This window comes from Glycine max, chromosome 19 (assembly GCF_000004515.6).
Source record: "Glycine max cultivar Williams 82 chromosome 19, Glycine_max_v4.0, whole genome shotgun sequence".
In the NCBI taxonomy this organism is placed as follows: domain Eukaryota; kingdom Viridiplantae; phylum Streptophyta; class Magnoliopsida; order Fabales; family Fabaceae; genus Glycine; species Glycine max.
This window is the reverse complement of record NC_038255.2, coordinates 47,392,323-47,405,300: the sequence shown is the minus strand read 5'-3', so window position 1 is coordinate 47,405,300 and position 12,978 is coordinate 47,392,323. Positions and strand designations below refer to the sequence as shown.

Sequence of the window (12,978 nt, the reverse complement as noted above, 5' to 3'; positions counted from 1 at the left end):
TTATTAAACACATAATTGCATAAGTTAAAGCATAACCATCAAGGGTAAACCACTCTAGATAGAAGCTGAAACCAGAGGTCCAATGTTTAACCACCATACGAGGCAGAAACTAAAATTATCAAAGCCAACAGACAAAGTTTAACTCTTAAAGAGAAGCCACAACTTAAGGTTTAACCATTTTCAAAAGCAAAAATAGTTTAATCATCTAAAAGGTAAAAATAAAATAGCTTAACCATCAATAATAAAAGCATCATGCTTAACCATAAACAAAAGAAAAAACCAAAAGTATTGATTCTAACAATAAAAGAGTAAATATCTTGATTTTAAAAAAATAAAATCATGAATTAAAAATGATAGGATTAAAATTATAACTTTCTTTTTTTTTTATAAAAAGACTCGGTCCAGAATTCACCTCAGCCGCCCTAAGATTTAAACAAAACTTCTAAAAAGGCTTTCGGCCCACAGAAAATGTAAGCCCGCAGCCCTTAATCATAAAATGTATTGCCGTATCCTGATAAAGAAAACAAAATCACTGTATGCCCATTTTAATTATGAAAACAACAACATTTTTTAAAAACTATATTTAGAACATAATTCTATAAACGATTTTTATATCATTATTCCATCATAAACTAAATATAAGATAAATTTATTAATTTTTATGATAACTATTTTTAAAAGTCATGTTTATAAGAATTTCTAATTAATTGATAACGTAAAAAAGATTAAAATGTCAATATATAAAATCAGACTCAAGTATATTTATTTTACTAAATCAAAGTTGACTATATTTATTTTTAAAGTTATTACTAAATTATTTGTTTATTTCATTCCTATTTAATTTCGCACGTTAAGTTTACAGAGAAAGTAAGATAATCTGTAGTACCGAATAACTAAAAAAAATCTTTGTATTATTTGCATTATTAGTGAAATCATACTAATAATATTAGAAATGAACTTCTGTCAAAATAAATTAGAAATGAATAAAAAAAATGTAATAATATTAGCAGAACTGAAATGATATTCTGTGGGCATGTGACATGTCCTTATGCAGTTATTACCGTCACTTTGCAATGATTGTCGTCATTATTGTTCAGTTGCTTCAACTGTTAGTAAGATTTAAGGTACCAATATAGCACATTTAATCATTTATCTTAGGTTTGCAAACCTAACGAATAGGATAATATCCAACATCTTGTCCCCTTCCTTATTTATAACGGAAAACAAATTCCTATTTTATGATGTTTCTAGCACATATAAGTCAGGGATATAGCAATATTTATTTTTGATAGTATTTTAGGAAAATCACAAAAATCATTTATGTTGTTGACTTTTGATTCTTGTGCAGACGTCAAGTCGTCAACCTGACCCTAGTCACAACTCACAAGATATCTCTACTAGATTTCAGGACGGGGAGCAATGGGGCAATGCCTACCCCGCCAAAAACTGACTATATTATACATTAGTCATTTTAGTAAAATACTGTCTTTTTGTTATGAAAAAAATATTACTATATTATACATGAGTTTTTTTTTGTAACCTTCATTTTATTTTAATAAAATATTGTCTTTCACTATTGAGTATATTTCTTAAAATTTGTTCACTTTTTCCCTTAAATTAACTTTTAACATCGCATATTATTCATTATGTTTAACTCCTTAAAAAATGTGTCTATTTGATTAAGCGTTTTTTAAATTATTTTATAAAATGATTTTTAGAAGAAAAAGAAAACAAAACTTGAGAGATAAACTTATTTTTAAAAATAGTTGCAGAAGTTGCCGAATACATAAGACATTTGGACACCAAAAACTAGGAATGATTATGTGTTCAGTTAATTCATCAACCTAAACCAATCTAATTATCCAATCCAAACATATTATACACCAGTGTTTTGACATAATGGTTTTGGTGGGGATAACATTAATTAAGTTAAGCTGTGTGATTTTTCCTATTGGTTTTGACTGATATATCTTTTGTAAATTCTGTTATAGCTTGGTTTTGTTTTGGCACAGGTTGTGCTCAAACCCTGCTCATAAAAAAAATAAATTTGCCGGCCTGTAAGAAAAATATAGAGCGTTGCAGCAAAAATTATGTTATATGTTTGCATGGCTGAGTGCAGAGTAAAGAGTAAGAAAGTTGGGGGAATGTAGTTAAGTTTCCAGAGACTAAACGGTTTTTTTTTTTTCACTATTTGCTACATTGCCATTAATAACATACAGTATATTTTTCGTGTTTTCTTAGAAAAGACAGAAAATAAAAACATGTAAAAGTTGTTCTGATTTTTTTTTTTACTAAAACATACTAGTATTATAGACCACAAGTTTTGAAAAAAAAAATTCAAGAATTTAATTGTAATGTATTGTCAATATAATTTTTTTTATATTACTAGTATTCATAAAAAAAAAATTGAAATTTTTTAATATAGTTATGAAACTAAAAAAAAATACTATACATAATGATATGTGATTATATGATATTATGAAAATAGCGAGCTAGCTATGCCCTTAATTTCAATGTTGCAATCAAAGTTTTTTTATATTTCTGAATGATAAAAAAAAAGTTTGCTTCAATAAAAAAAAAAGGCTAGCTGTTCAATTTGCTAACTAGTTTTTAACTGATTAAACCATACTTCATATTTTTATCTATAACAAACTAATTCTAAAGTCTATTTTTTTAAAATAAATGAAGAAAAGCAATACAAAAACTACCTTATGAGAGTTGAACGAACCTTATGTGTTCCATTAAGCTTTTAGAAAATTAATATTTAGAAATGCATAAAAAATGATTTATGTCATAGAAACTTTATGAAAAGTAGAAGTTGTATTTTGTTTGATTACCATTCTAAAAATCACTTATTACTTATTTTAAAAGGTATCATTCTCTAAACCTGCCAAGAAAAAAATCTTCTTTTATTTTGGGGATAAAAAAAATATTTTAAAAAAGTTGTTTTTTCTTTTTCTTTGAGCAATGAAACCAACATATGAAGCTATCATTACGCCCTATCTTACTATTTTCCATTATTACTTCCTAAATCTTAACAAAAAATTTCTAAAGAATTTTGCATAGAAATCGCGTGCTACCTTCATGAAGTCAATATGAGCAAATTAATTCGTCATATTTCACATCTTTCATATTATTTCGTCGAATTAATAATGATACCCAGCAACGTAGGGTATCCTTGCTTGAATGCATGCACGTACTTTTTGTCCTTGCTCAATTTTTTTCTCCATTTTTTTCATAATAGTTTGTTTATAATATATTTTTTCATTACTTTTTATCTTTCTCCTTCACATCATTTTTTATTTTTTCGAGGCATCATAAACATACATTTCACTTTTTATATTTCATTTTTTTTATCCCTATTTCATACTCCAACATGGGTGGACATTTATATATATATTTGCTTTTCTCTTTATGTCTTGTTAGAATTGTTGTAAAAATATTGTATGATAAACATACATTTTACTTTTTACAGTTCACTTATATTTTTTTTTATCCCTATTTAGATTTTGTATTATACTCCAACATGGGGTGGACATTTATATATATATATATTTGCTTTTCTCTTTATGTCTTGTTAGAATTGTTGTAAAAATATTGTATGATATTATGTAACACTCAAAAGAAGGGGTCATGAGGTTTATATTATACCACCGACAAGCAACCCAGATTTGCTGTAATTAAATTGGACCGTATAGGGAGGGAATATACAAGGAAAAAGACAAGTAAATTGGAGAGCCCAATCAGATTACACTGCTTCAAGTATAATACAACCTTCAATGACCCAATCAAATAATTTAGCGAAATTGCAGTTGAACGGTTCCTTGAATTCATTTCCCAGTTAGCTAAATAGACTAAGCAATTAAAATTAAGAACATTCTAATTGGGTCACCACCAGCCAGACTGAAGGGCCATCCTACATCAACCCACAATCCAATCACACCTTTGAACATCGATGTAATTATTTTTTAAGAGCTTAAATATATTTAAGATGAACGATAAATAATTGAATTTTATTTTTAGTCTTTAATAAATTTTTGACATATAATCATAATAGTTAAATAATGTTAAAAAGAAAAGCCCATAAAAATTTAAAACAAAAATTTTAATACGGAACAATTTATTAATACTTTATTATGGAAGTTTAATAACGTATTTAAGTTTTTTTTAATGAGATAAATTAAGTAACGTGGGAGACAAAGCCAACGACTCAGGCATATGAAAGCTACCAAGTCCACCATTATAACCTTCACAAGATGGAGCGGTTTAACAAACATGGTACACTTCCCCTGCAGCCTCTCAATATAAGTCATTTCACATTCTCTGTCGTGAGAACTTTACAATTACCAAACCAAATACTCTGCCAGAACAATAAAAAAATTAAACCTTGAATAGAAAAAAGAAACCGCATTTAGTCTCTCATGGGAAACCAAATAGCTAGAGATGCAACTGGGAAAATCGTTTACTGGGATGGTTCGGTTCAAGAATTCGACGAGCCACTGACAGTGGCAGAGCTCATGTTGGAGCACCCGCAACAAGTAGTGCTTGATTTCCATTCCGCTGTGAAGGAGAAAAGGCCAACGCCACTACCAGCCGACGAAAAGCTAGAGATGAAGAAAACCTATGTGATGGTTCCGGTGAAGCGAGGGAAGCCTGTGTTGTTGAGCAGCGAAGATAGTCGCCGCATTCTCTTGATTGTTAATTCCTCTCTGCATTCCAAGTATTTCGTTTCTTCTTCGGGGTTTCTTCCTTGGCTTTCACGGTTGTTCCACTCTGAGGGAGAGGTTGTTTCAGTGTTGCAGAGAAAGGAAGAGGTGGAGGTGGAGAACACGGTAGAGAGGTATGGTTTTTCTGAGTTTTTGCCAGAAATGATAGAAGGGTCGAGGCCAGAGTATATGAGTAGACAGTTATCGGGGAAGGGGTGGAAGCCTAGCTTGGACACCATTAAGGAGAAGAAAGTTAAGACAAAACTATCTCGCTGGTTATTGTTCCTCAAAGGTTTTTCTGCTGCAAAGATTTAAATATAGAACATAATTTAGATGCAAGTTGTTTAAGTGCTTTTCGTGCTATTGTCTAATTAGAATTGGAATTTAGATTATTGAAATTAAATTCTAATTCTGATTTGAAAATAATAGTAAAGATATTCAAGAAACTGCATCTAAATTTTGTGGACCACTCACAGTGATATGGTGCTTTATGTGGGTGTTTAATTTTTCGTGTAAGAGAGGTCAGGCGTGCCTTATGTTATGTATGTGTATATCTTAGGTCTAAGAGCATTGTTAGTTTAGGTGAAAGAATGAGATGAAGACCGTTCTGTTTGATGTTATTGAATTTAGCAATACCATCAAGCACCAGCTCAGGAGATTAGAACGTAGTTCTATGCTACTATATTTGAAAAATGTGAACTCCTGTACCTTTTTTATGTGTTCATTGTTCATATAAATTATCAGACTTCATATATAATTTATTTTTGTTGTTAGTTAGAATGCAAACTAACTAATCAAAACAGTTTGGAGTGTTTGTTTTTAAATTATAAATTATTTTGGTGATTGAATGTAAGTAAGATGTATACTGGAATTAGTTAATTTTGGAGATAAATTATAGATTAATTAAACTAGGTGTCAAATTAAGAATAAATGATTTTGATATGAAACAAACATACCCATTCATGAGTGTATAGATAAGAGAATAAGAAATTAGATATAAATTCCTAAAAAAGGTTTATCCTGTATGATCATGATGCAGACCAGGATACTCGAAAGGAGACATGGTCAAGTCACGATTTCTCCTTGAAGCAAAGTAGCAATTAGCAAAGCAGCACCGACGTCATATGGAGTTTCATAATTTATATAACTTTTGCAGTTGTCTCACTTGCATTACACACACCAAAATATAACTCCAGTACACACACAAAAAAAATAAATCATTTGCAGTTAACAATGATACGGTTTTTTTGTCGGTTGCATTGATCATACATGTGAATTTTTTATTTATTTTACATAGATATAAAAATATTTATTTTTATTAATCGAACTAATAAAACTAACGAAAAGAGTATAATTATAATGCTTTTAATAATTAGAATGACCTAATTAAACTTTTAATAATTGAAGAAATCAATTCAACTTTTAATTATATTAAAAGACAAATTATAAAACTCCAATAAAAAAAAGTCACTTGTATCACTTGTGAATATAATAATTATAAGTGTTATTATATACGTCAACATTAATTTTTTTACCTTCACACCCTTCACTTATTTATTTTTATTTTACTTTTTAAACTTATCTTTATAATTAAAAAAGTTAATCATATTTTTAATACCTGAACTTTTTAGGTTTTTAGTTTTAGTCCGTCTCAGTTCCTAAAAAGTTTTTCAGTTTTAGTCTGTCCTAGTCCCTGATATTTATTTTCTTTTTCTTTTTCATCCTTATCATTTAAAAATTTCAGTATGTGATAATGTGTTAGTTAATTTTAATTATTTAAAGTTTTTTGTGTGTGTACAATCAACATTTCCTCGTAAAATAATCAGAAATCTAAGCCTTCGTTTTCCAGTTGAGTTTTGTATGTGAATATGTATGTTGACTCTAAATTTTGATCAAATAATTAAATTATTTTCATCTTTTAATTTATACCGTCAGTTTAGATGTATCCTTATGGTCCATTTGGAAAAAGTGAAAATAGAAAAAAAGCAAATTAAGAGAAAAAAAAACACATATAACAGTATCTTTTCTTTTGTTTGATTGAAGAAAAAAAAATCTAAATAAAAATTGACTTAAAATTTTTTTTTTTTTTCACTTTTCCTTCAATTTAAATTTCAATTATTTTTCTTTATTTTTTTTTCTCTCTATCAAACATAGGTCAGCTCTATCCACCTAGAGATATCATTCTATGTCAAGTCAAACTGAATAAGGAATAAATAAAACGTCAACCTTTCAGCAGTATTTCACTTGTAAAAAGTAAATTGAGGAGGGATGTGATGGTTTCCGTAGAAAGCATTCCACTTGTAATTAATAAGTTTCAAATATATATTTAATACAAAATATATTTAGAGTCCTCTTAAATTTGATTTTATCATTTTCTTTCTTTTATGTTCATTTAAAATAAAAAAAGGTATTTGGAATCATTTCTAGGATTCACATTGCTGAAAATCACTCATGAGTTAAAAAAAATACTGACTATTATTTCATTATTTTTGGATTTGACTTGATAGTTAAGGAGAAAGAAAAAAAATTGTGGATTTGCTTTTTTTTTTATTAACAGAAACTTAACAATTAAAAATAATATTTATTGATAAAAAATTGTTTTATTATTATTTTCACGATGACATTTTGATTGCTAGAAAAATCATTATTGAATAAAATAAAGAGGCAATCATTAACACTCATTGTCGCACTAGCATTAAGCAAGGTGAAAGATGAGATTTTTGTTGAAGAGGCAAGCTTTATGCTCTGTTGAGAAAAAAATAAAGTAGATTAAAATAAAAAAGAGATAATTAGAAAAAATAATATTGAATGTTAAATTGTTTGATTTAAGAAAAAATGTGGAAGAAATATTATAGAGTTGTTTGACTTTTGTAAAATTACCACAAGATCCTTGAAAAGTTTGTTGCAGGTGCGAAAAATTATCATAAGCAATCATCAGGAGCCACAATTGTCTGTGAGCCATTGTGTTACTGTAGATGCACTTTTACGATGACGGATACTGAGATTGTGGGATTCACTCCTTCTGAACTTATTTTGTCTCCAATTCGAGCGTGCCAAGTCACGTAAAACAAATCAGTCTACTCCCATCCACCCAATTTCACAGGAACCAGACATAACTTAGTTTTAGAAAATTCGTCATAAACTTCCTTTGCTGATTTTTATTTTAATTACGTTTTTCTAGTTTTTCTTTGTTGGTATAGCTAGAATGAAATGCCTGAATTTTGAATTGGATTGTTGTTTTTACTTTAAGTGAATTTTCTCTCTTATTTTCATTCATACATATTGTTGGGGTTGAATGTATTGTTCATATCTTTTGTTTGGGAAAATGAAGCCATATGATAGGATGTCTAGAATGAATATATTTCTCAGGGATAAGAACAATTGTCGAGTGGGTTGAATTGAGTCCTGTTTCTAATGCTCTTGTTATTTTCTAATTTTCAACGAATTAAACTTTAATATTCTAGCAAGAACTTTCATCATTCTAAGGAATTAAGTTAAAAATAATTTGAAGCTATGCCTTTGAGATAATTTGGAATTCTCAGTGGAGTCGTATAATTTCATTGTCACCTAAAATAAGTTAGACAATATGGAGAGAGATAGAAAATACCTAGATAAGCCTTGGACGAAAAAAAAACACATATAAGTCTACACATAACAAGTACAGGCCCACTTACAGAACATACTTAACAGCCCATAAAGCCAATCATCCAACGGGAATCTGTTGAGCTTCGAGATAATTACACCTAAAAAGAGTGGGCCTTACGGGAGGTGAACTTTATTTTTGTACAAGGTTAAAGAATCAATGCTGGTGTAAAGTTTGCCTTACTATAAAAAACAGAACATACCTTTAAAAAAAAATTGCTGGTACTTCGTTATTTGAGGGCTCCGCCTACTCTTAATAAGTAGTTATTTGAACAAATTACTCTAAATAGCCAATTTTGTTATTGAATGTGTAAGTCAGTTTGAAAGATAAAAATATAAAATTTAATTTCTGAAAGTATAAAAAGTGCGATAAATATATCTGACCATTAACTTTAATCCATTATCGTAACTAAAATAGTTTATGTGGCACAGAGAAACGAATTTATCACTGAAATGATTGTCAACGTGAATTGTCAACATAAAAACATAGTTGTCATATAATATTTTCTTGACTTTTCATCTTTCCACTCTCTCTGAAAATATGAATGGGTAAATAACCACTTTTGTCCATGAATGTCTAATTCGCTGGCAAATACGTCAATAAAAGATTAAAATATAAAATTTAGTCCCCAAAAGTGTAAAAAATACGATAAATGTATCCGGCCGTTAACTTACGTCTATCATTGTTAATAAAAAAGTTAAGATTTAAAAAAGTGAATATATGGGATATATGTATCTTTTGGGGTAATTTGAAAAAATGTGTAATGATTGATACACCGTTACAATGTTTTATTTTGGTAAACTGATACAATATTTATTTTTGATATTTTTCATTGCGACAGAAAAATTATGGTTAATAATCAATATTATCCTTATTATTATGTTTGTTTTAAATTATGTCTATCAATGTATTTTTTTAAGTGATTATTGTAATGTTATGCTTATAACGATAAAAATAAAAAAAAAATTATCCTAAAATTATATTTTACCCTTAAATGGAAATGAAATTTTAAGTATAACAAATTAGTTAAATAAAAACATATTGATATTTAAGTCTAATAAAAAAATTACTCATTATTGACATTTTTTATCCAATGAAACATATTGATATTTAGGTTCAAAAAAAATTATTAACATTTTTTTTAATAAAAAAATATTGACATTTTTATTCAACAAAAAATTAATAACATTTACATCTAAAGATGATATCTTACTGATATTTTTGTCCAATTTAGTCAGCATGTCTGTCCACATTAATAATCATTTCAATGATAAATTCGTCTTTTTATGTCACATAAATTATTTTATTAATAATAACAATGAAAGTTAATGAATTATATAATTAAAGATAAAAGTGACTATTTATCCAACAAATTAAAAAGGATGATTCTAAAGATGAATATGTTTCGTGGGCTTTTTTCTGCAAGTATAAAACTATAAATTGCCATTCTCATTTCAAAAATAGCAGGGGAAGGGGTCCTATTAGCTTTGTTTGCTTCATTTTTACGAAAGAGTGAAGGTCCACATTCATCATGATATAATTCGATGCTAGTTCTCCAAGTCAACTGCCTATTGTTAGAATTCATGGTTTCCGGGGAGAGAAAGAAGAGGACAGTACATAAACTCTAACAAATTAACACGCTACAATCAATCAATGAATGATTTAAAAAAAAAAATTCTTTCATTTATTCAATTGTTTTTACTAAAATGTTAATTTTACCGCTCATACTAATTATTGAAAGTCGATCAATTTCTTTTTTAAATGATCATTAATTTTATAAATATTTAATCATATTTAATATCTATTAACTAATGCCTTAAGACGTTAAGTTTTTAAGATTAAAATATAATAAATAATTTTTTAATTATTATAATAATTCTATGTAAAAGAAAATTATTATATATTTTTTTTTTGAGAATTTGTTTTCAACATTGCAGTAATATTTTTTAAGTTAAAAGTAACGATTAAAAATTCTTAATTGAGAAAATTTAATGATCACAATTATATGTGTATTATATATATATATATATATATATAAATTAATAAATAAAATATATTTATTTTTATTAAATAAATATTATCTCATATATGTTGATATTTATTAGATTATTGATATATTATTTATAATAATTTATTATTAATAACAATTTAAATTAAAATGATTAAAGATTATTTTTTATTATTATAATCTCTATCATCTGTTCCTAATTTTAATAAAAAAAATTTAACAACCAATATACATAAGTCCATTAACTTTCTAATCAGACTTGTCCAAATTTATGTATATGGGCATACCATACGCTTGAGTCTCTACCAATGTTTACATTTTTTTTTTTGTCCAGCATTAATTCCTTACAAGATTCCTGCGAATTATTGTGCACTGCTCTTTATATTGGGGTTTCTTAGCAATGCTGATTGATTACGTCTATAGGTTAGGTTTCGATGGTGATCGCCCAAAAAAAAAAAGGAAGAAAGAGGCAGCTCTTATTAGCACCTTAAGGCACCCGTCATGCTACCAGATTGCACAGACATATTTACATGCATACTATATTATATATAAGAATAACAATAACAGTACCCTGGAAATGGAATAGAAGTGCAAGATAACCCATGCATCATCAGCTCCAGTATACGGTCTAACGTAGTCATCAAGTATATTTACGAATCATCTACCATTATGAAGTTTGTTTAAAATTATATGCATTTTAGTTATACCTTCATGATGAAACTCTTGGTAAGTTTTTATGTTCCATTTGATTTCTATTTGGAGTACCCAAAAGATCATCATTTGTCTGGTATACTTGCAAGTTTCAAGTCACTAGTTAGTGGCAACAAACATACCCGTAGGGAATTGTAGGATGGGGATCCTCTGTGTGGTCAAAGAAAGAAAGAAACTAAAATCTTAACTCTTAATTTTTATAAAGTTATAAAGTAAAAAAAAAAAAAAAAAATTTAGCTACTAGATTTTGACTGCGTGATTAAATACATGAAGAGGCCATTCAGGTTCACTAAAATCATTATTAGCCGTGTAACTATATATATTCAATCTCTCTTAGCAATTAATGTAATCATAAATTCAAAACTCAAACTGCAAATTAGTACCAAGATCTAATTGAGTTGGTTAAATATATTGTGGGAGTTATTGTAAATACATTAACTTCGATTCAATAAAAAAAATCAATTTATTAAGTTAAAGAAACTGTGTGCCAATTGATTCTGGGTAGCTTGTATCAAGGGGTGGGTCCACCAGGCAAGGAATTAGCCCTGTTGAGCCTGACCCTAAACTAAGATAATGTGATGGTGCAGTGGTTGTCAATTTCCCGTGATTCTCTTTTTGTATTTTTCTTTTTCTCTTCTAATTGGTGTTTTTGTTTGTTTTTTTTTATCAGAGCTTCAGGTATCTGCAGTGAGTGAATCAATCAGTTAGCCAAAAGCTTGTGTAATCCACTGTGATTTAGGTGTGTCACTTTTAAAACAGATGCAGTGAACCGAGGAAGAGGCAACCCAAATGCTAACAATATAAATAAAAATGTGTTGTCATGGACCACTTGAACCAAAATATATTGAGAGATCTTTCCTTCAGAAAATGAAAAAGGCTTCAATATTAATTATTTCTTTCTGTTGTTGTGTTAGGTAACTTAGGTTTAATACCCCAAAACAGGAATCGGTCATATTTAATATTGAGCATTACATGAAACATAAAAAAGATTGGGAGCAAAGATTAGAAGGATGAAAATGGGTCCAGTCACGGAAGAAAGCAGACAAAACTTTCTGTAATACATTATGGACGCCTTCCCAAGAAAACCTAACAAAGCTTTTCATTAATGTTCTTTTGCCAGCAACTGACCAACCACACACAAGTGGATATTTTCTTAATATCTTCCCATTCTCTGCCAAGCCATCACAACACTTGCCAACAATTATACTGTTACACATATCTTGAACTATGATACACTTACCCAATTGAAAAAGGGAAAATTAGAAAACAATGAATAAAGATGCCTACTCCTGTATATGTCTAGTAAGTTATATACAGAAAATAAAATAAATAAAATTACACGTGTATAATTTTGATAATTATTATATAATTTTATAATTTTTAATTAAATAATATTTTTTAAAAATTTACTTGGATTAAAAGTATTTTTTATATATAAAATTTCATATTAATAAAAAATAATTTATTATCCCATTCATTGGATTTCCTAAATACTTGTTGATAAGCAATTTATGAGCTATTCAAGCAAAAATTTCTTGTTCACCGTGTATATGTAGTAATCAATTGGACCTAGGAAGCTAGGAGAGTTCTTGTATTTTCATAGAAATTGGCCTTTATCTATCCAAGGGAAATTCTTGTTGGTCACTACTAAAGGTGATATTACTATATCTGTAATGTCCACCTTCCTTTTAGATTTTCTTAGGCTCCTAACTTATCAGTACAATAAATTAAAGAAAAAAAATAGAGTTCGTTAGTGTTAACGCCTATCTTTTTGTTTTCCTACGAAGTAATGTTTATCTTTTTCCATCTTTCGCTGATGCCATGATATATTTTATGTTAAGTTTTCACCATCCTATGGCTCACTCTAGGTTTGAATATCTGAGCCAGAAAAGCTCTATGCCAAGCCTACT

General features: G+C 28.3%; 1 protein-coding gene across 1 annotated transcript; it reads left to right on the top strand.

Annotated features, from left to right (window-relative positions):
* The first annotated feature begins 4,221 nt into the window (after positions 1-4,221).
* LOC100527719 (uncharacterized) lies at positions 4,222-5,479 on the top strand. Its single transcript, NM_001249487.2, is given in 1 exon segment — positions 4,222-5,479. A coding segment is annotated over 1 exon segment (600 nt). The 5' UTR covers positions 4,222-4,421; the 3' UTR covers positions 5,022-5,479.
* The last annotated feature ends 7,499 nt before the right edge of the window (positions 5,480-12,978 follow it).